This window comes from Cryptotermes secundus, unplaced genomic scaffold (assembly GCF_002891405.2).
Source record: "Cryptotermes secundus unplaced genomic scaffold, Csec_1.0 scaffold47, whole genome shotgun sequence".
NCBI classification, from domain to species: domain Eukaryota; kingdom Metazoa; phylum Arthropoda; class Insecta; order Blattodea; family Kalotermitidae; genus Cryptotermes; species Cryptotermes secundus.
The window spans coordinates 1,162,258-1,184,992 of NW_019721002.1; the positions used below are offsets into that span (position 1 = coordinate 1,162,258).

The window sequence follows — 22,735 nt, forward strand, 5'->3', positions numbered from 1 at the left end:
GACCGTTTCAGGGGGCCCACACAACCTCCTATTCAATGGATACCGGTGGTAAATATGCCGGGGCGTGAAACTGATCACTCACCTCCAACTAGTGCTGACGTCAAGAAAATATGGATCTATACATCCACTCCCCCATACGCCTTCATGGCGTAGTGGTTTACCTTTTACGCATCTTCCTATGCAATGGGTATATGAGCTAACAAGACCCAGGCGTGAAGCTGATTAGTACTGAAGGTTAAGAATGTGTGGAACTATACCTCGATGACGTGGCACATATGCAAGCATAGGGACAGTTCGAGCCTCACTCGTCACACGGGTTGCCTAACCTCAGGAACAGCGCATAAAAAGGATTTTCGCCTGAAATGTACACGACGCAGGAGCAGTGCATCTGGAGGCAAGGCCGCTCCTCTGCTTAACTGAGCGACACTCCACGGAGGCGTATGGGGGAGCAGAGGGCCTCGCCATAGCTCAAGCGGTTAGCCGCCTGGCTTCCCACCGGGTCTGGTCAAGTGGGATTTGTGGTGGACAAAGTGGCGCTAGGGCAGGTTTTCTCCGAGTACTTCGGTTTCCCCTGCCAATTTTCATTCCACCAATAGCTCCACAATCACCCTGACCTATCATCTGGGGCCGGTACAGTAGGCCAGAAGTGGCCGCAGTACAAGGGACTTAGTCCCACCCCACCAACAATAAAAAAAAGGGGACGCGGAGGTGCTGCTCTACTAATTCCTAACCTCTGCGCTAAACGGAGGTTAGAGATCAGCTTCGCTCGTCGGCCACTTCAAATTCGAGGAATGGAACCCCCGTACGAATTAGGCTCCAGAGCCGGTCTGGATGCTGTGAAACTAGGCACTATATCATGATGGCATGTAGGGGAGTGGAGGTATAGCTCCACCATTCTTGACGTCGGCATTGATCTGGATGCTATGAAAAAGAAAAATTAACTTCATTATCCTTGACGGAATTCGAACTCAGATCCCACGGCTGTCGAGCCCGTGGTCTAGTGGACTATACCGAGTGATCTAGCCCGGTTTTCACATGATGTTAACACAAGATTATCTTGCCCACATCAGATGGGCTGTCATGGTATCTAGGCCCACAGCTCGGCCCCACTTGAACCAGAATGTGGTACAGTCTGTCTCGCGTTACAATTTTAACTCGCTATACTGCGTTGTCCGTTCATTTTCGTGTACTCTGCAGGCCCGTTCCTGTTAGTGTAGAGGCTGTCAGTCGCGGGATTCCCTCCGCGGCGGCCCGGATGGGATTTGTGGTGGACAAAGTGGCGAGTGCTTCGGTTCCCCCTACCAATTCTCATTTCAGCAACAGTAACCATCCTGTCATCGCACACTATTTAGGTCTCGTCGTTAAATAAGCAAGTCAAATAACTGTGTCGAGGGGTGCAAGTGGAGGTCAGGTGTTCTGGCGCACGCGACGGTGGGCGTGGCGAACTACTGGGCGGGGCACTGCGCACGCGCCCTGCATCACACGGGGAGGAGGCTGCCCCGACGTGACGCGTCACTTGACGTTTCGTACAAACACAAACAAGTCGTGCTGCAGAATGAGGGGCTGAAGATTCCTTGGCATGTCTGGCCCTGTACTGTGTGGTGTATGCGGTGGCCTGCGAGGGATATGAACCTGGTGCCTGACCAAGAAGTGCCAGCCTCAGCGGCCGACGTCAGCAGAAGCGTCGTAAGTCTCTACTCTGACGTACACTCATCACAGTTTGCTGTTGTCGTGTGGCAAGGTTCAGACTTTCGAGGTCCACGGTATTTTTTTTATTGCTAGTGGGTTGGGACTAAGTCCCTTGTATTGCGGCCACTTTTGGCCTATTGTACCAGCCCCAGATCATAGGTGAGGGTGATTGTGGAGCAATTGGTGGAATGAAGATTGGCAGGGGAAACCGAAGTACTCGAAGAAACCTGTCCCAGCGTCACTTTGTACACCACAAATCCCACTTGACCAGACCCTGGATCGAACCAGGGCCGCTGCGGACAGAAGCCAGCGACTAACCGCTTGAGCTGTGGCGTGGCCAAAGATCAGACTAGGTCCGGGAAATGCCTGCTATTTTTTGGTTCAGAATAATATGCAGTCCCGTCTGTTATTTAAAGCATAAAGATAAAATACACAAAAAGTGCACTAATTCTAATAATTTTTTATATGGGAGTAAAACTTAGACTCATATTAAAAGCTATACAGATTGAAATTCTTCTGAATAATATATATATATATGTTCAGCCCGTACCTCATAGGAAACACATTACGTCTCCGCTACAAAGCCCAACCGGTTAATGCTGTTTAGGGACACAGTCGCTGTTTATTGTGAGAACCGTACGGAACACACAGACACTCTGTGGGCAGAATGCAGTATATATAAGAATTCAGTCCGTACCTCACAGGAAGCACATTACGTCTCCGCTACAGAGCCCAACCGGTTAATGCTGTTTAGGGACACAGTCGCTGTTTATTGTGAGAACCGTACGGAACACACAGATACACTCTGTGGCCATAACGCAGAGTCAGTACATTAAAGCTGGTGGTATACGAGTATATAGTAACGGGTAGGCTTTAAAAGGTCAAGGGAAGAATGTTTTTATTTTTATTTATTTGAAGGGTCGGGTGAGGCCGAGTTGGCTTGGTACTTCGGAAAATATTGGACCTATTTTACCGGCCTCGGATGCTAGATTAAGTATGGAGCAGTCGGTGAAATAAGAATTGACAGGGGAAACTGAAATACTCGGAGAAAACTTGCTCCAGTGCCCATCTGTTCACTATGAATCCCACATGAACTGACCTAGGATCGAACCTGGGCCGCTGCTTGTGGGAAACCGGCGACTAGCCGCCTGAGTCGTGGCACGGCAGAGCTCGAGGACCCGTCACTGGACTCTTTCTAACTTTTCGAAAGAGTGTGTTCCTTCCATCTTCAGGGTAGGATGGTAAAAGTAGCAAGTTCCTTCACCGCATACTATTCAGAAAGATAAGTCCATCTGATGTGTGATATCGTGTAGTCTAGTAGACAGGTATGAATGTTTCGGAGGGATCTGCTGCTTCCACGTCCATACCCTGAAGACTGAGGTAGTATATTCCGCCGAAACATTATTACCTCTCTACTAGGCTACTCGAAGAGCCGGGATAGCTCATTCGGTATAGTGATTGGCTGCGGGCTGGCGACGGAGGGGTCAGAGTCTGATCCCTCCGAAACATTGATACCCATTTGCCAGACTACGCGGCGTCACATTAGAAACAGTAATCTCAATAGTGCAGTTCAGTTTTCGCAACGCCAATTTATGAGCAGCTTACATACTCTAACACACATGTTCTCGAGTTATTTCAGTAACAATTATATGAAGATCTTCCGGGGTGTGATATCGTGTAGTCTGGTAGATATTTACCAATATTTCAGTGGGGAGGGAGACCTGCTGCCTTGTTCATGTTCCTATTCCTTCTCACGGGTCTCTGCACCATGTGGATTTGTCCCCAAATTTCGGAATTTCGTCTGCAGGGTCGAAGTGAGAAGATTGAATCAATGTGTTGGGGACAGCATGTAGTTTCGAAACGTCGACAGCACTGCCCATATTCACACGGCAGAAACGCCCAAGAAGAGAACCAACATCAATAGAAAATCATCGTAGAAGCCTAAAATCAATAAACGTGTATTCAGAAACGAAAAGATGTGAAAGCATGACAGCTACAGGGTGTTGTAATTTTTTAAACTGGCTTAAAACTCTACAGGGTGATTCAGTCTGAGGAGACCTCCGATGCAATTACTATATATCGCATAAAAATTTAACGATGAACACGAAGCTTGGCAACCCTACGTGCATTGCAACACTGCCCAGTTCGAGACTTTTTTTTAAATTACTGTGATACTCCCTGCCACTCTGGCTGTAACATCCCCGAACATGGAGCGTTCTGTCGGTTTGTGTCTCCAGGCGGAATTGCAACGCAATTATCTCCACACTTACCGAGGTACGTGCTTGCCAAATTTCGTTTTAATCGGTAAATTTTTGCCTGATTTATAATTATCAGTTCTGGACCATTTCCGAAGGAATCACCCTGTAATATCGACGCATGATAAATCAGTAATTACAGCCTTTGAGTCGCGTCGAATTCTCTGAAATATTCTTACAGACGAGGGGGTTCAACTAGCCGCAATTTATCACCACTATGACGGCGAAATATTACTTTCAACCCGGGTAGGCTGACGAGGCTGGAAACTAAAAGTGAAAACAAATTTCAAGGTACCCCTTGTGTTTATAAGGTTGCATCCTGCTCTGTCTAAAACTGCTAATTTCACTGAACGTGTTAATAGTTCAACCACTGCTCCATATTCGTTCATTGTCCTGTGATTAACGCCATATAGGCTCGATACTAACAGCGTCGTTAAATCATCACTTTTAAAAAGGTTTTTCAATTTACTTAATCCTTCCAGCCACACTATGACCCTGGGGTCGACTCAGCCTCTAACAGAAATGAGTAGCAGGAATCTTCTTGAGGGTAAAGGGCTGCCGGCGCGTAATGCTGACAACCTTACCGCCATCTGTGAGCCGATTGTCTAGAAAATGTGGGAACCTCAACATCTCACAACCCTATGGGCCTCCACGGCCTGTTACAGGGACAGCTTTACCTTCACAGGCAGAGTGTATAGACTTCGTTAATTTGAATGAATCGTGAAATAGGCCCAGAGAAGGACGTTTCGTCCATATTTCTTGAATTTCAGGTTGCAGCGGCCGTGACTATGGAGAGTACGGTCTTCTGGTATGTGACTGCGTGTAGTCTGGTAGAAGTTCACCGATTTTGTGGAGGAACGTACTGCTCCCGTCTTCAGGGTGAAATGATGACCAAAGCAAGCGCACCTCTACTTGTCCGAGTCTTCCATGACTTTAGAATGATCTTACCTTGATCTTGAATACAATTTTGATGTCTTAATCTCGTCCCCAAATATTTTAATTTAACAAAATTGTCAAAGGATTTAATTGCTATGTTTATAAATAGCCGTATACAGAATTTAAATAAATATATGTTACAACGCTCTGTGGTAGAGAGATGGGTTCATTCTGGTCATTTTTTTGTTAGTACACCCATGTCCGGAAACGGTTTGTTTACGCGCTAGGGCCTTTGAAATGTGAAGTAGGACGACCTTATCTCTTGCCTCTGTGGCTTACTGGTGATACTTATCTAACATTTCTCCAAGAGACCTTACCCGAGCTGCTGGGGGTGGTACTTTGGAAATGTGGTTCCAGCATGATGGCGCCCCATTACACTGCACTAATGTCGTCCGTGAGTATTTGGAAGAAATTTTTGGCAACAGAGGGATTGGGCGTGGAGGCCCAATAACCTGCCCCTCGCTCCCCTGAGTTGACTTCTCTGGGGGTACATGCAAAGCCTGGTGTACGGGACTCCGGTGAAGACACAACATGATCTTGTGGCAAGAACTGCAGTAGCAGCTGGAGCCATCCCGGGAAATGCCAGGAATCTTGTGGCAAGAACTTCAGTAGCAGCTGGAACCATCCGGGAAATGCCGGGAATCTTGTGGCAAGAACTGCAATAGCAGCTGGAACCATCCGGGAAATGTCGGGAATCTTGTGGCAAGAATTGCAGTAGCAGCTGGAACCATCCGGGAAATGCCGGGAATCTTGTGACAAGAACTGCAGTAGCAGCTGGAACCATCCGGGAAATGCCGGGAGTCTGTCGAAGAGTTCAGCATAACATGGCCAGGCGGTGCAGCACATGCAATGAAGTCTGCGGTCGCCATTCTGGACAAATTTTATAATGCAAAACAACAATAACTTCCCCTAAAACTTATGCATTGTCTCGGAAACTTTTGTGGCCCCTAGTGCCAGAAGGAAGCGTTTCCGGACATGGGTGTACTAACAAAACATGATCAAATTGAACGCATCTCTCTACCACAGAGCATTGTAACATGTATTTATTTACACATGTTTACATGTTAGCTTGACGTTCTTTGTCTTTATTCTATGCCAATGGGAGTTATAGTGTATTTATTTGTATGCTCCCATTTCTGTACATGTCGCCGCATTGTGAACACCAATTCATTCGACAACATTTCGTTCCAGATCCCCGCTACCTCGACATTCCATCGGTGCGGTGTCACCCAGGGACGAGCTATAAAAATTCGTCCTACTGTTGCGTGAGCCTATCGCGGGGTGTTTATTGAGCCGTTGCCTAGCAATACGTTGGCAAGTCACAGTACATTTTTGTTGACGAAAGTGTGTACGAATAATTTATCTGAAAAATATTTGTAAATTTGTGGGTGAATGTAGCTACTGCAGACATTTTGTTCGCAATATTGGCTGTGACAAATCGCTCGTGACAGTGAATGTGGCACTGCGTTTAGTTTCGAGTATTTGTATAGGTTAACACATTTACTGTTGCGAAGGCCTGGCCGCCCTGCACCTGGACTGGGTGTCACAGACAGTACGAGACGTAACAATGCACGTCGCAAAGCAAACAGCACACAATTACGAAAATCGAACCGCGCCTCCACAAGATCTGGGGGAGGGGGAGAAAAGTTTGCCCCAATTTGTCTTTCTTTTCTACCGACCCACATTCGCACCCGGAGTAATAGAAAGAACACAAAGGGCGGGAGAAGGCGTAGCAATTAGTGTAACGATGTTACGACACAAGGAAACGCGGTCTTTGTCTCGCCTATGTGAGAGACTTGGGCCGGTCAGGGCAGGAAGCCTGCGCGCCCTCAGCCCTGCGTCTATCTATCTGTCTGTCTGTGACTTCTGATCCACAAAGAGGGGCAAAGCCGTCAATTGTATTTGACTTTCGCCAGCACTCCAAGGACAGAAAGCTGTTGGTTGCTCATCCAAATTATGCTCATGGAACAAACTCTGTAACACAAATATGCCATTTTCTTGTTTCAAATAAAGCAACAGACAGATAGGGACTAATGTTGGGGTTCGTGTGTTCAAACCCCGCCCTGCTGTCTTCATGTCAGTTTGCATTCGGAAGGTGGAGCGAACGGTCAAATCGATACAGTTTTCCCGTGGTTTTCCTTGGTCACAGCCGTAAGTTCACAGTGCGTCAGCTTCCCTTCCTCCACACAATGTTGTTGCAACCACTATCCCGCCACTTTGCCATATCAGTGGCCTTATAACAATAAGAGCGCGGTGCTGTCAGTATGTTAGGCCCGGCTGTTCTCAGCAGAGGGCGCAGTTGATGCGGTCGTGTCGACTGACTGACATAAGAACTGTAAGGTTACATTGAGTGGTTCACGGGGGCCACGTGCTCTCAACTATGAACTCTTTCCTCCCGCGGGGGTTGTGGGTTCGAATCCCGCTCGAGGCATGAATGTTTATTCTAAGTTTATGTTGTTTTGTAGTTAGCGTCCTTGCGACGTGCTGATCCCTCATCCAAGGAGTTCTATTGACTGTGTATAGGCTTATGATACCAAAAATAAAAAGAGGCCAGGGACAAATAAAGGGGCTGTAGGGGCGATGAATGAATGAGGGGGTGTATGTGGTAATTTAGTTACAGTGCGTCACCGTCTCCTCTCCCCACAACGCAGCTGCAACCACTGCCATGTACACTTCTCCAGGCGAACTCTAGAGGCCTGTGTGCGCTTTGCCAGTGGTCTCTCTCTCTCTCTCTCTGTCTCGCTCCCGGCACTGGTAATGGAGTTTCCGACAAGGGTCCCAACCCATCTTGTGTTTGTACCCTCAAGAGTAATTCTTTGCTGATACAAGATCGATAATGCCGTGTGTGTGTGTGTGTGTGTGTGCGTGCGTGCTGAACCTGGGCTGCAGTGGATCACCTGACAGCCCATATCCTTGCTCATCCTGTAACCACCTGAATGACATGTGATAGGTGTCAGGTGTCAGGTGGTGCGGTGCTGAGCCGAAACTGTGCAGGTCTGAGGTTTCTGTAAGCCCTGGGATTCTCACCTTTACGCGGGTCTTTAACAGGAGCGAATGATTTTCTTGAAAACTTCTTTCTGCCTTTAGCCTGTTGTGGAAATAAAGCAGGCTTCACCACGCTCTTGTGTGTCTGTCTTTTGAACATTTAAAACAGTTAAGAGATATTCATCAATCTTAGTGTATATGTCATGATATTGTCACGTACTTGGGGTGTGCGTGACTTATAAACAGGGGTTTGGATTGGATTTATTGACACCCTACACACTCCACTCGGAACTATATGTAATTACAGCGCTATCACTTTCCAAATTTTACAGGTCATTGTTAAACTAGTCAGCCGTTTCCTTGCAGCGGATTCATAACAGTCTCACTGGAACTTCAAATCACACATGAACTCTTCTTTGCAGAACCTAATTCCTTTCTTGCCGTTTCTTATGAATTATTCTGCCAAATTCCAACACCGGAACTCAACTCATTTCTAATTCTGACTGCATGAGATCCTCATATAGACCAGGGACGGATTCACAGAAAACACCTTTTCTTCTATTGTTGCTTGTTCATTCACTGCTGCAAAAATGTGTTTACCGTACCGTTGCCTAACAATGAGCGCGGCGCGGACCGTCAGAGAACGCCGCTTGCAACGTCTATTTTTGCGTGACGTCACAGCGTACGTGACTCGTTGCTCTGTTGCGTGTGTAATGACCCTTACGTAGCAACGGCTATTTCTTTGCTTCCACAGTTCTTGCTTTGGGCAAATACGCCATAATATTTTATTTCATTTATTTTTAGTTTGTCGATCTCTAACTCGGACTGCACATTGTCGAATGACGCAGATAAGCTTCACTCCCCGCGGTGAGTTTTCATGTGGAGTTCCAGTATAGAATTTCTGTGAAGTTCTGAAGGCGAAATGTTCTGATTCAAGGCGACTCTCTAGCCAAACGAGCATTTTGTGCACTTCACTTTAGCATTCACTGCTTGCATTTTAAAGCACCAAACGAGAACTGCGGGGGCACGCGGTAGCGCAGCTGGTTGAGGCACTATGCTACAAACCAGAAGGTCGCGGTTTCGATTCCCGATGAGGTCACTGTATTTTTCAGTTGACCTATTCCTTCCAGCCGCACTATGGCCGCGAGGTCGACTCAGCCTCTAACAGAAATGAGTACCAGGAATCTTTCTACGGTGTGAAAGACGGCCGGAGCGTAAGGCTGACAACCTCACTGTCATCTGTGAGCCAATTGCCTAGAAAATGTGGGAGCCTCGACGTCTCACAACTGTATGGGCGTCCACAGTCTGTCACAGGGATGTATTTATGTGACCCTGCATTGTTCTACTGGTCTCTTTAGAGTACTTACGAACAGGGGGCTCGTGTATCTTCAGATCTTCACTGTTACAGCTGATAACCATACAGGTTTATTTGTAAAAGCAGAACTTAAAGCCCAACCTTTTCGGACCGAAACGAAAGTCGAAACATTAGGGGGGGAAAAAGCTTAAACTCTTGCACCCATTGGAGGGAAATTGTAAGATTCGGTAAGTTTTAAATTCACTTGGGTCACACGCTGACACGTAAATAGCCTGTCACTGGTCCTGGGTTCTGCGGGGACCTCCCGATAACGGGAGTTCTTCTGACAGACGGGTTGCAGTCCTCACCGCACCGGTAACCGTGTTAGCGCGTAGTAGAAGTCAGTCTCTCTCGGAAATGAAGCAATTTCAGGCAGGAACCGTGGCTGCTGATTTCCTCCGCAAATGAATTCCTTCTCCCCGACACTTCTGTTGCGGTGGGGCTTCTTAAACGGGGTCCCGGGGTTCCCCGCAGCAGAGCCGCTGCCTCGCGCTCAAGCCTTCCCACAGTTGTGCGGGTCACGTCACTGGAGCAGCAGGGGGGAGAAGAAACATACATTTATTAGTAACAACAATAGTATACTAACCCTTCTTGAGAAGCCGACAGTTGTGCAGCTACTCAAGAACTTCCCAGCATTCTGTAGAACCCGAAAGTCCATTATCGTGTTCACAAGAGCCATCCACTGGTCCCTATCCTGAGCGAGATCAATCCACCCCATCCCGGCTCTCTAATATCAATTTTAATTGTATCCATCCCCTACGTCTTGGTCTTCCTAGTGGTCTCTTTCCTTCTGGATTTTCCACTTACATTCATTCCTCTTCTACTCCATTCATGCTACATACCCTTCCCATCTCATCCTCCTTGACTTGATCATCCTAATTATGCTTGGCGAAGAGCACAAGTTACGAAGCTCAGTAGTAAAAGGTAAAGTTGTTCCTGTGCTTAACTAATTAAGCACTACGGCATGAAGGCGTATGGGGGAGGGGATGTATAAGTCCACATTTTCTTGACCTCGGCACTAGCTGGAGGTGAGTGTTCAGCTTCACGCCCCAGTCTCTTTACCATCAGGGAAAGAGCCCCCGGTACCCATTGGATAGGAGGTTGGGTGGGCCTCAGGGCCGGTCTGGACTCTGTGGGGAAGAGACAATTCTTGAGCCTACCGGGACTCGTCCAGCCCGCAGCCAGTCGCTATCCCGGCTCCCTGTGAAACTCATTAGCACCGGATTAATGTTAAATTATGTTAAGGAAGGAGAACCTTCAGAAGGCTGAGGTTAAGGCGGAGACGGAGCAGAGGAAAGAAGAGAAAAGCGAAAGATGGAGAAGGGAGATTAAGAAATAGAAAACAAGGGAGAAGTAAAAAGCAAAGCTATCCCTGTAACAGACCGTGGAGGCCCACATGGCTGTGAGACGTCGAGGCTCCCACATTTTCTAGACAATCGGCGCATAGATGGAGGTAAGGTCAGCCTTACGCGCCGGCCTCCCTTTACCCCGCACGAATATTCCTGGTACTCATTTCTGTTAGAGACTGAGCGGACCCAGGGCCACAGTGCGGCTGGAAGGATTAGGTCAATTGAAAAAAAAATCCACCTCATCGTGATTCGAACCCGCGGTCTTTCGGCCTGTAGCATAGTGCGTCAACCAACTTCACTATCGCGTGCCAACAAAGAAGGGGAAGAGAAAATATATAAAGGAGAGAAAGAAGGATAAGGATGAAGCGGAAGGAGACACAAGGCAAATAATGCTACTGCTCACAGTTCGCCAACAGAGCTCAGCAACCGGAAGTCTACGGGTTCTTGTAATTCTTCTCACCAGAAGTTAGGAACCAATTTCGGGCGCAGCCACTCACATACAACTTACCAGAATCACTTTCCCCGGGGATAAGAGCGGTCAGAGCATGAAGCTACCATGGTCATGTCAATGCATGCATTTAAATTTAGCCTGCAAGTCATAATATCGTAATTTCGAGACACAGTGTAACTTGTCAAAGTATTTACACTTTGCGATTACAAGAGTGCAGGATTGTGGGATATGGCTCCGTATAGTTTGGTAGATATCTGCGAGTATCGGAGTAGCATGATGCCTTCATCTTCATGGTGTATAATGAGAACTGAAGCAGCAAGATCCTACTGAACGCCAGTATTTATGTACCAATTTGCACTGCGTCACATTCCTGAATATCACGTTTTAACATTACGTTGCTAGAGCATTCCCCGTGAGGTATTTGAGCGTTATGGTGCGACAACATACGTATAAACTGTTTTAATTAATTAATTTCTTGGGGTGGGGGTGAAACTTAGTCCACTTGGTACGTCGGCCACTAATTGGCCTAATGTACCAGCCCCGGATGTTAGATGATGATGAATGTGGAGAAGTCGGTGGAATGAGAATTGGCAGGGGAAACCGAAGTACTCGGAGGAAACCTGCCCAAGTGCCACTTTGTCCACCACAAATCACATATGACCCGACCTTGGATTATGTTATTTCCTTCCATTTCGCCTGGTCCTATGTTTTTCTGAGCAGAAATGTTTCTGGCTTCAGGGATCTGCATTTGGTTTGCACCAATCCACGTCGCCGGAGTGCCTGCCCGCGGGAAAGGCGGTCTCCGTGGGGCAACAGCAGCCCCCGGGGGCAACGAGCTTCTTCCCCCTGCAGCAAAGCCAGCTCCCCGAGAAGGCCGCCCCTCGACACCACCAGGAAGGTAAGCAGATGTTGTGACGCAGTTTCGTAGCTTCGCCTGCCCCCCCTCATCAAGTCTTCCCAAACCGTGACTTGTGCCGCTTTCACTCGTAGCTGCATTGGATCTGTTTGGCTGATTTTGATGCCCAATGTCCGGCTGACACAGAGCTGCAACCAGTACTGGCTTTGGGCTTTAAAGCCGTGTAAGTCGCAGAATGCTGGGCGTTTCGGAGGAACGTAGAGACCAGTGCAAATTTGAAGGGTACTGAGAAGTGGTCCTTGTAAGTGGGCGCAGAGGGAGTCATGGGAACGGGAGCCAGCTGAAGCCACTCAATATTCACTCGACATGCAAACAGAGTTTCAGAGTTTCCTATGGTGAATACTGCTGTTTGTCCTTCGAAGGCCGTAAATTTATTTGTGACTTTGTAACGATGCTGCCAGTTGCCCAGGATGTAGAGCGTCGAGGCTTGTTATTACTGCACATGTGTTTCGGATGCTTGCTGACATTGGGTGGTATGATCTTCACGTCTACTTGCAAGAAACCTCCTGCTTCAGTAGCTGTTAGTCAAGAAATGCCTGTTTTTGACTGATGGACTTGTTTGACGCCTCTAGGAGCCTCCAGTCTCTAGCACACCAGAGGCTCGTACTGTGAGTTATGTCTTCACGTAACATCCAGTTTAGTATTATTCTCCTATCTATGTCTAGTTCTTCCAAGTGATCTCTTCCATTTAGATTTTAAAACTACAATTTTATTTATATTTCACGTCTCCCTAATGCGTGTTACACGTTCCACATGTAGCTAAGACCGCTTCCTTCCAGATCCTTTCCAATTCATCAGTGTCACCCTACCATTCGACGCTGTATGTTGTAGCTACCGAGTAACATAACCCGTAATCGAGAGGTCTCGTGATCTGTTCGTCCAATGAAAGTTGGTTCCTTGGTTTATGTGTGCGACTGTGGCGCCACGTGAGTGACAGGTGTAAACGTGAAACAGTAGCAGTGAGCACAGGTTCAAGTGGTAAGACCGTCACTTCTCTGTTTTCTTACAGGGGACATCTTCCACGAGTTCCGCCAGACACAGGAGCCCTGGTTGCAGGAAGGTGAGCCCGCCAACGTTTACCCTGATTGCCTTAGCGCGGCGCATGCGTACCGCGACCCATTCACCTGCTGTGGCCCATTAGCGCTGTCATGTCAATAATAGCTTCTGGGAAGAGTGATGTCTTGTGGGATGTGACACCGTGTAGTCTGGTCGAAGTTTATGGACGTTTCGGAGGAACGTAGTATTCCCATTTTCAGGTTAGACGCTGTCACGTCCCAAAGGGATAACACTTCTATACTCACCGTAACTGGAAGCTCCGGCCCTCTTCATTAATAACTCCGTATGCATTTTTGTGCGCAAAGTGCGTGAAGTGGAGGGGTAACCGAAATTTTGTTTGCGAATCCGTCCTTTTCTTTCCCAAACTTATGGATCTGTTTCGTTGAAATTTGGCTCTGGCGGGGGCGGGAGGGTTCATATCCAAAATTATGGTCAAGCCAATATTTTCTCTAAAATATTATATCTTCGTGGAAAGGATAACTAAAATATGGCCTAGAATAATGCTCCCCATCGTGCGTTCATTTTATGAACTTTGTTTAAAAGAAGTTGAAAGAACTAAACTGCAGTTCTGCTTGTGGGATCTGAGGGTCTCACGGCTGTGGGTCCCAAGTTAGACATATGGTCTTATAGGATGTGACGCCGTGTAGACTGTTAAATACCGCATTGCTTCGGATATACACATATTTTTTCTCCTGTTAAAAAATTGAGGCATGTCTCAAATTCGAGGAATTTGAACCTTTCTAACTTTTTTATTCTAAAACCCACATTCAAAATCAAAGTCAAAGTCATGTTACAACTGTCAGTCAGTCAGTCAGTCTGTCTTGGTGTCGAGTCCCAGCTGGGGCTCATGACCGGATATTTCTTTTGAAACCCACATTCAAAAACCGGCTGCGTCTTAAATTGGAAGTAACACGACAAGTACCAACGGCTCGGAGAAACTTCCTGCCGGCGTATTCAGGACAGAAGAAGTCGTTTACACCCCTATGATGTAGGCAACAGGAGCCTCTGAAAATATTGATACTCATGTACCAAACTGTACGTCATTGCATCTGACAGGACAGTAATTTTATAACGTCCTTACTTTCGTGCAGGGCGACGTTAGAAAGCCTACAGGAAGGATAAACCGTTCTGGGAGATGTTAGAAAATCAGGAAAATTACAGTACACGGAACTTTGTCTGTACTCTACAGAATGTCCCACGAGGGTCACAGTATCGGTCATTCTAAACAAAAAGTGTATATGTGCATGTGTTCTGTTCCGAACGGTTTCTGAGATGAGCTATTTCACTGTAGCAACACGCCATGTCCTCACACGAGTTGCACCGAGATAGAGCTATTTCACTGCACAGTACACTGTACAGACGAGCAACACGCCATGTCCTCACACGAGTTGCACCGAGGTAGAGCTATTTCACTGCACAGTACACTGTACAGACGAGCAACACGCCATGTCCTCACACGAGTTGCACCGAGATAGAGCTATTTCACTGCACAGTACACTGTACAGACGAGCAACACGCCATGTCCTCACACGAGTTGCACCGAGGTAGAGCTATTTCACTGCACAGTACACTGTACAGACGAGCAACACGCCATGTCCTCACACGAGTTGCACCGAGATAGAGCTATTTCACTGCACAGTACACTGTACAGACGAGCAACACGCCATGTCCTCACACGAGTTGCAAAGTGCATTTATGTTGACAGTGGAATTTTCGAAAATATGTTGCACTAGGTAAACTGTACCAACTTTGTCACCTGAACAATAAATACCGGTATTGGAAACAGTACGTAATATCTCTTTCTTATCAACAGTTTCGGAACTGTACAGTGAAATGGCTCTGTCTCGGAAACCGTTCGGAACAGGACACATGTACATATACACTTTCTTGCTTAGAATGACCGATACTGTGACCTCCCAGAATATTGACCTTTCCACCTGGGACACCCTGTATAGTGAGTGTAGGCGTAATTAGGGGAATCAGGTCATGGTAACGCTCAAGATTCGTGTTTCGGAGGTGTCTGCATCGAATTTCGGCTTAGACTGACTGAGGTTTCCGTGGTTTTCCTCACTCCCTCCAAGAAACTGTCGGAATATTGCCGCGATCAGTCCATGACGGCTTCCTTCTAAATCTTTTTCGATTCCTCATTAATGAGAAATTATAAAATTCGACATCGTATAATCTGGTAACTTCGCTGAGCAGGGCTCAGGATAAGCAGGCGTGAGGAAAATTTCAAGCCAAGTACATATATTCCTGTGGAAAGTTTCCAACGAAGAGAAGGCGAGGTTGGCGGTGGCTAGAACTCGCCTACCTTGACAAATCTACTGTACATTTAGGGACACACTGAGCTTCAGTGCACCATCGCAACAGCAATGTCAATGTTTTCAGCTTGCACAGTACGGGGCAGGTTAGCTCAGGCGGTAATGCTTTCAACTTGTATTCGGGAGGCACTGGCTTCGAATCTCTGTCAGCACACTAACTATCCTGTCTGAGGATTGCGCGGTATTCTTCAGTCATTCCTGGATAGTAGTCAAGACGGGGTCACAGCCGCGTCACTCCACATCCTTTCCAGTCCATAATCACCCAGCCATTCGACGCTTGACGTTTAATCTAAGTTAGTTTCGGGGCTTTTAAATTAATTAGAGATGAATAAATGCAATGGCAGACGTGGGAAAGCATTGATAACCACCTCACCTTCTCTTCGTCGGAGGCCGTGCCATATCTCAGGCAGTCAGTTAACCGGCTTGCCACCGTGGCGGCCCCGGTTCGAGCCCAGGCCAGGTCATGTGGGATTTGTTGTGGACAAGTAGGCACTGGGGCAGGTTTTCTCTGAGTATTTCGGTTTCCCCTACCAATTTTCATTCCACCGACTGCTCCACAATCATCATCATTCGGGGCTGGTACAATAGGTCAATTAATGGTGGACATACCAAGTGGACTCAGTGTCACCCCCACTCAAAAAAATAAAGAAATAAATTTCTTGTCGTCGAAGGATAGGGACTCTTCTCGATAAAGATAAAGATGAACGTAACGTGAGAAGTTTTGAGCTTTCCCTCACGCCAATGTATTCTTTCCTGTCTTGTGCTCAGGTTCGCGTCCGTCTCTCGGCGTTACTTGACTCGGAATTCGAACAATGAAATAATCGATATCTCGCTGCCGTATCGAAACAAAACGATATGCACGTGAAATCGGATTGTGGCTTCCGAGCGATTGAACTCGCGTCATGCGCGATCTAGAAGCCGTTCTGCTGACGTTGATTGATTGTCAGTGACAGTGTTTGCTCATCTTTAGTTGGGGTGCCTTTGTGTGCAGACGCCGAGGAGGGGGCTAATCACTGTAATGGGCGGGGGGTCGCCCACCCTCCTATTCATTTGGTCACCCCGGGGCTCCTTGGAGTGCTACCGCTAAGTCACTTGGCTTGCTACAAATAAAGCAGATTATCCGGGAAGTACAAGCATCCTCCAGTCTCCAGACACAGCGCCACATACGTGTTGAATATTCAGTCTATCCTTCAGGGGTCGGGTGAATATCTGTGTTACACAGGGGATGGGGGTCACGCGGTAGCGTAGTGGGTTCAGGCACTATGCTATAAAGCGGAAGGTATCGGGTTCGATTCTCAATGAGGTGACTGCATTTTTCAATTGACCTAATGCTTCCAGACGCACTATGGCCCTGGGGTCGACTCAGCCTCTAACAGAAATGAGTACCAAGAATCTTAGTGGGGGTAAAAGACAGCCGGCGCGTAAGGCAGACCTCGCCGCCATCTGTAGCAGACTGTCTAGAAAATGTGGGAGCCTCGACGTCTCACAACCCTATGTGCCTCCACGACCTGTTACAGGGATAGCTTTACTTTTTCACGCAAGGGATAAAGTGGCGTTCTTTAAAATGCACAAAGGCTCTGCGATAAGCATATCGGTTGCTGATAGGCCTGGCAGGTGAACCACATGTGATTACATAATTTATGCAGAAGTTACAGACAGAATGTATTAGCTTGTTGTTTATTTAACAACACTTCCAGTCTCTCAGATTTCATAGCGTGTAACGAGTGGTTACCATTGGACAGGGGTCCGAAAAGAATGCAGAAAGAAGCAATTTTGAAGTAGTTTAAGGCACTACACACGCATTTGCACTGACTGACTGAGGAATACCACGAAAAATTCACGTTAGTCGCTGTCTCCGTCGAGGTTGGAACTGGGCCCCCCACTTCCTAATTCAGGTCGCCAGCCTTAGCCACTGGGCCAACGTGCAAGATAAAGTTGCCTCTATCTCTAATTGAGCACCACAAAATTAAGATGTATGGGGAGTGGAGGCATAGCTCCACGATTTTTTAACCCCAGTACTAGATAGAAATGAGTTGTCCGCTTTAATCTCCGGCTTGACCCCCGCCTCCCAGGAAAGAGCCCGGCGTACCCACGGGATAGAAGGGCCCACAGGCGCCCTGTATGCAATGGAGAAGGGAAAATATTTGCCTCTTCCTGAAATCGAACCCCTGTTCCCCAATCGCGGAACATAAAGCCTCGATTCGTTTGCAGAAATGATCGTCAGTTGTTAAGAATATTTTCGGTGATGGGGTATGAAGCGCTGCGCTTTGAAGTGTGGGATTTCCGTAATATTATTCCCTCCACATCAGATAGGACCTATAGCCATAGCTCGGTTGTCAGAACCTCGTTTGCAAACTAGATACGCCCTGCAGGATTCATACTGAGATGTGGGAGATCTGAGATTCTGACACCGGAGGATATTGGGATTACGAATTGCTGGGAAGTGACGCCGTGCAGTCCTGTAGATAGGCACGAACATCTAGAGAAAACTTAAGGAAAAGATAAGTACTGTCAATGTTTCGGAGCAATTTTCCGTCTCCTTCGTCATGTATATTAGCCAGGCACAGCCAAAGTTCCGGAAGGATCTTCTCTTAGTGTTCTGCCGTCAAGACAGAGCGGCAGTTTCCTTCAAAATTTTAATATCTATAAACCAAACTACACGGCTTCACATACCCGAATTGTAATTTGGGACAGGTTCCGTAACGTGCGTTCTGCCCGCCATGCTTGATTAGGAAAACTTGAAAGGGAAAGCCTACAGAGGTGAGGATATCCCAGCAAATTTGGCTTGATGTTGACGTTTGGACGGACTGCCCTGTTGCAGAGAGCAGTTGCGAGACGGACGACAGTGAGCAGTATGTTCCGGAGTTCCAGAGCCACCACCACGCGGCGCCACCAGGTACGTTATATAATAACTGACAAAGTAACCAATCAGTAACGCGACCCGCATCTCAGTGCAGTTACCGCTGCCGTTCCCCGGGTCTTGGAATTCTGAACCCGCATTCCACTGCAGCTACATTTCGTAAGCTCTAACTCCAATTGTTACGTTTATTTTTAGTCTACTTTCCTCATTAAAAAAAAACAGACTTATGAGATCATCTTGCTGTCTGTCTACCTTCCGTAATTTTTTCTTCAGGCTTACGAGGCTTTTGAGATCAGCTTGCTGTCTGTGCGATATGTTATGCTAGTTCTTCCCAGTATTTATTGTTTTTACGTTCGTTTGTCTGAGTAGTATCACCACCACGTTTCCTGTTGATAATATGGTTAACCGTATTTACTTTGGCTGCCGTGGTCACCGTGTGTCGATATTGGCGCTACTGTCGCTCCCACCTCACAACTTCGTGCGTTGGCCATGTTTCTCCTACCTCTTGTAGGATGTTAGAACTTTGAGCTCAACTTAACTTCCAATGGCACACCCTCTCCTTTCTAGTTTCATGAACATCCGTCCAGTGGTAGTCCAGAGTTGCGGATGTTTAAAGGGACACGTGGCTGCTTCTGCGCCATCTTGTTGACTCGCACGCTGTGTGAAGGGCGCATAAGAAGCAATTCACTTACTGCTTTAGTAATGAACTTGCTAATTTACCGAGTCTGTTTACTAAATGTAATCCAATTCACTGGACTCAGTAGACGCTATATTCTGAAAAGTTTTAATTAGTCAATTACTGTCTTACACGATATTGTGACATTTAGTCTGTTTCGGAGGAATTTTTTATCGCCATCTTCAGGATGTAAGCGTAAGGGTTTCTCATATACCTGAAGAGCTAGGCGGGAGCTTTGAAACGTCGGTCTAGATCTACCACAACACAGTTATGGCCATTGTCATCACAGTGGGAACGTCAGATATCTGTTATATTCTTTGAGTGTTAGTGGGTGTCAATTGACATGACATTCATGCCTAGTCCCATGAAAATGAAGTAGGTAATAGAGAGAAGACACGCAAATAAGCGTTTTCCGAGAATTATTACGTAAATATTTCGTGATTTGTAAGATTTGAAGTTTTCATGCCTGTGACTATGAAAAATGCCGTCTTCTGGGATGTGGCGCCATGTACAGATTATGTTATATCCTGAAGATGGAGGCGATACGTTCCTCCGTAACGTCGGTTAACATAATATCTACACGGTGCCACATCCCAGAAGACGGCATTTTTCATTTCGCGATTTCATCATCAGACTATTTGAGATGTGGTGATTTTAAGGTTCCAGGACCTGAGGAAAACCTTGACACAGCCGGGACGGCCTAGTTGAGGCCCGGAGCGGGTAAACAAAGCTAAATGAGGCGATTTTAATTTCGTGCTGATGTGTGAACACGATCTGGTAGCGACGAACGGCAAATATTTGCACCCTCGTTATTGTTGCTGTAATACAGTGTACACAAGCATATTGCAGCCCGCCCCGGGCCCCAGAGCCTTTAATAACATGGGAACTCGCTTGCGCAGTGCAAACTGCGTACCCAGGGTCTTTATTTGCTCGTCCCGACGCGAAGCGAGCATTTGGAAGGAAAAAATGTTCGAAGAAACGGCCGCCTCAGCTTTCCCACGTGCGTCATGTGGATGTCTGTCTCATGAAACGGTACGATGGACTGAACATGTAGCTCGAACAGGGGAATCATATCATGTTCTCAGTTCAGGATGTACACCTCTCAACACATTCCCGTCCTATTTAGGGGCTGGTAGCTACGAACCTCAGCTCCAACTTGATCTGTACAGAAGGGAGTCCCAGCCGTTCCCATGTGTATACATACAGAGTGTCCCAATATTCTGGGCTGTCATAGTATCGGCCATTCTAAGCAAGAAACTGTACATGTGCATGTGTTCTGTTCCTAACGGTTTCCGAGATACAGCTGTTTCACTGTACACTGTACAGGCGAGCAACACGCCATGTCCTCACACGAGTTGCAAAGTGCATTGATGTTGAAGGTGGAATTTTCGAAAATGTGTTAAACTAGGCAAACTGTACCAACTTTGTCACGTGAACAATAAATACCGGTATTAGAAACAGTACGTAATATCTCTTTCTTATCAAGAGTTTTGGAACTGTACAGTGAAATAGCTCTATCTCGGAAACCGCTAGGAGCAGGACATGTACATATACAGTTTTTTGCTTAGAGTGACCGATACTATGACCTCCCTTAATATTGACCTTTCCTCGTGGGACACTATATATTTATGACGGGGTTCGATTCTCTGCAAGGGCAAGAGATTTCTCTCATCTCCCACATCGCCCAGACCGGCTGTGGGGCCCACCCAGCTTCTTAACCCTTGGGTAAGAGGGGCTTGTTTCACTGGGGGTAAAGCGGCTGGGGCGCAAAACTGACCACTCACCCCCATCTAGTGTCGATATCAAGAATACTGATAAGGGAGGTCCTAGGCTCGAGCGGCCGGTGTACGGGTGTCAGTGTAGAACCGAACTCGCATGCGACCTGCGGCCAGCGGGTTGTACATCACTGGTCAATCATGTCAATATGTTCTTTATGAATGGTGACTCACGGGAGGAGTCACGTTCCGGGTAGGTAGGAGAAACATCCCTGGGAAGGAAGCAGTATATGTCTCTCAACTACTGAGTCTCAGCAGGGTGTGTCTCTGTGAGCCATGAAGCTCTAGCAGCGGTGAGCATTAAAATTGTGGTCTCGTGGGACATGACGCAGTGAAGTCTGGGGAAACAAGGCCTCCGAGGAACTTGGTATCTCAAATTTCAGCACAGGAAGCACAAAATATAATCGTTTATATCCCAGCACACACCCTCACCCCCCTGCACCCTCCGACATTGTCCTCCATATTAACAATTTTGCCCTGGTATATAATTCAGATCACGGTCTTCTGAGGTGTTGCACCGTACAGTCTGGTACAATTTTACCAGACTGTAAGGTGACACAACCCAAAGCACAGTAACCCTCGTGTTTATAAATGGTTTACAGTCACTAACAAACAGAGGTTTTGCCAAAAATTGAATTGAATTTAAAAGGCTGGACCCCGCCCACAGTCTTAATATTACCTCCCCCGTCGCAATTTCTTTCTCTGAGGTTTATGTCAGAGATGTGATTGTGGCCCACTTTAAGACGCCGTCGGTCCCCACCCGCCCGCTTGCTCCATCTCGCGACGCAGCATGGCGCCCTGGCTTCTCGTTACCCCGGTTTTTGTGTCCATGTCTTCCGACGTCTTACATTATGTAGCAATAATAATCAGAAATGTTGTTCTGTTCTCCCGCTGGGAGCGCTACGGGGCTTTTTAATAACACAACCACAGTCTGACTAGTTCTGCTTCCTGTCTCCAGGAGCGCTCAACTCCACAATTCATATTTCTTTTCCGCTTTTTAAAGAGCATTTCCCAAACTAGTGGCTCTAAACAGCTTGTCTGTTTTTGCGTAGTCAAAAGGGGTAACCCAATAATAATCTTTATAATATTTTGAAGCCTTAGTTTAGTTGTTACAAGAAGAAGTACCTGTACTTTGCCCGGGACATTTTTGTACTCCCTGTCATTATCATAATACAGCCTGTTTAATAAAGACTTGACCGATTTGAAGTACATATATTTCAGACGGTAATTCAGCTGTAGTAGTAAATCAGGTGGCATATGTTATAGGGGGCTTTAGGCTTCTCGGCAAGGCAGTTGTACTATTTCCGCCGCAGTCTGACGCTCCCCCGCGAATTAAACCTAATGAGTACTTGAAGTCTATAAGGTCTTTATGAAACACACTGTACATAGTACCCAGAACTCCACAGAGAAGGATTACACTCAGTAATAAGAAATTAAATTGACATGATCATAATCGATTTGAAACGATTCGAATCGCTTATAAAAATAATAATTCAATTCAATTCATTTTTATTTACGTGCAAAAACTTAACAGCACAGTGGCCAATTACAAAGTTAGCACGAGTATATAAGGTACAGAAAATAATGAAAACAAAATACAAATATGACAAATAAATCTGTGAGCATTAATCTAAAGAAGACTTAAATATATACATACATTTATGAATTATTACGAGTGTTGCTAATACTGTTAGTAACTAAATACTGATATAAGACACCTGGGAGTGATACAATTAATAACAAGTCAATAAATTAAAACCAATTACAAAAGAAAATTAACGTTAGCCGAGGTACACACATTTGTATTTAATGAAAACACTAATCCAGTAGCACCGTAAAAGGTTTGGTACATGCTTGTAAAATATGATTCAGAGAAACCGCTCCGTCTGCAAATATGTCAAGATCTTTACCCACCACGTTGGTAGCAAGGGCGCACCGAGAAGAGGGACAATGTCTTTTTGAGGGACGAACGCTAAAAGAAGAGAAGTCTCGAACATGACAAGTAGGAACACAAGACTAGCATAATAATAATAATAATAATAATAATAATAATAATAATAATAATAATAATAATAATAATAATAATAAAATTCAGTTCTTGTTTATTAGTGT

At 46.4% G+C, this 22,735-nt stretch overlaps 1 protein-coding gene across 1 annotated transcript in view; it reads left to right on the forward strand.

The window, feature by feature from the left end:
* Positions 1-1,538: 1,538 nt before the first annotated feature.
* Positions 1,539-22,735, forward strand: part of LOC111874449 (ETS translocation variant 1) — a 54,612-nt gene continuing 33,415 nt past the window's right edge. The window contains exons 1-4 of the mRNA XM_023869968.2: positions 1,539-1,686; positions 11,758-11,917; positions 12,945-12,995; positions 18,134-18,208. Coding sequence (XP_023725736.1) covers positions 1,606-1,686; positions 11,758-11,917; positions 12,945-12,995; positions 18,134-18,208 — 367 coding nt within the window. The 5' untranslated portion in view covers positions 1,539-1,605. The remainder of the gene's footprint in view (positions 1,687-11,757; positions 11,918-12,944; positions 12,996-18,133; positions 18,209-22,735) is intronic.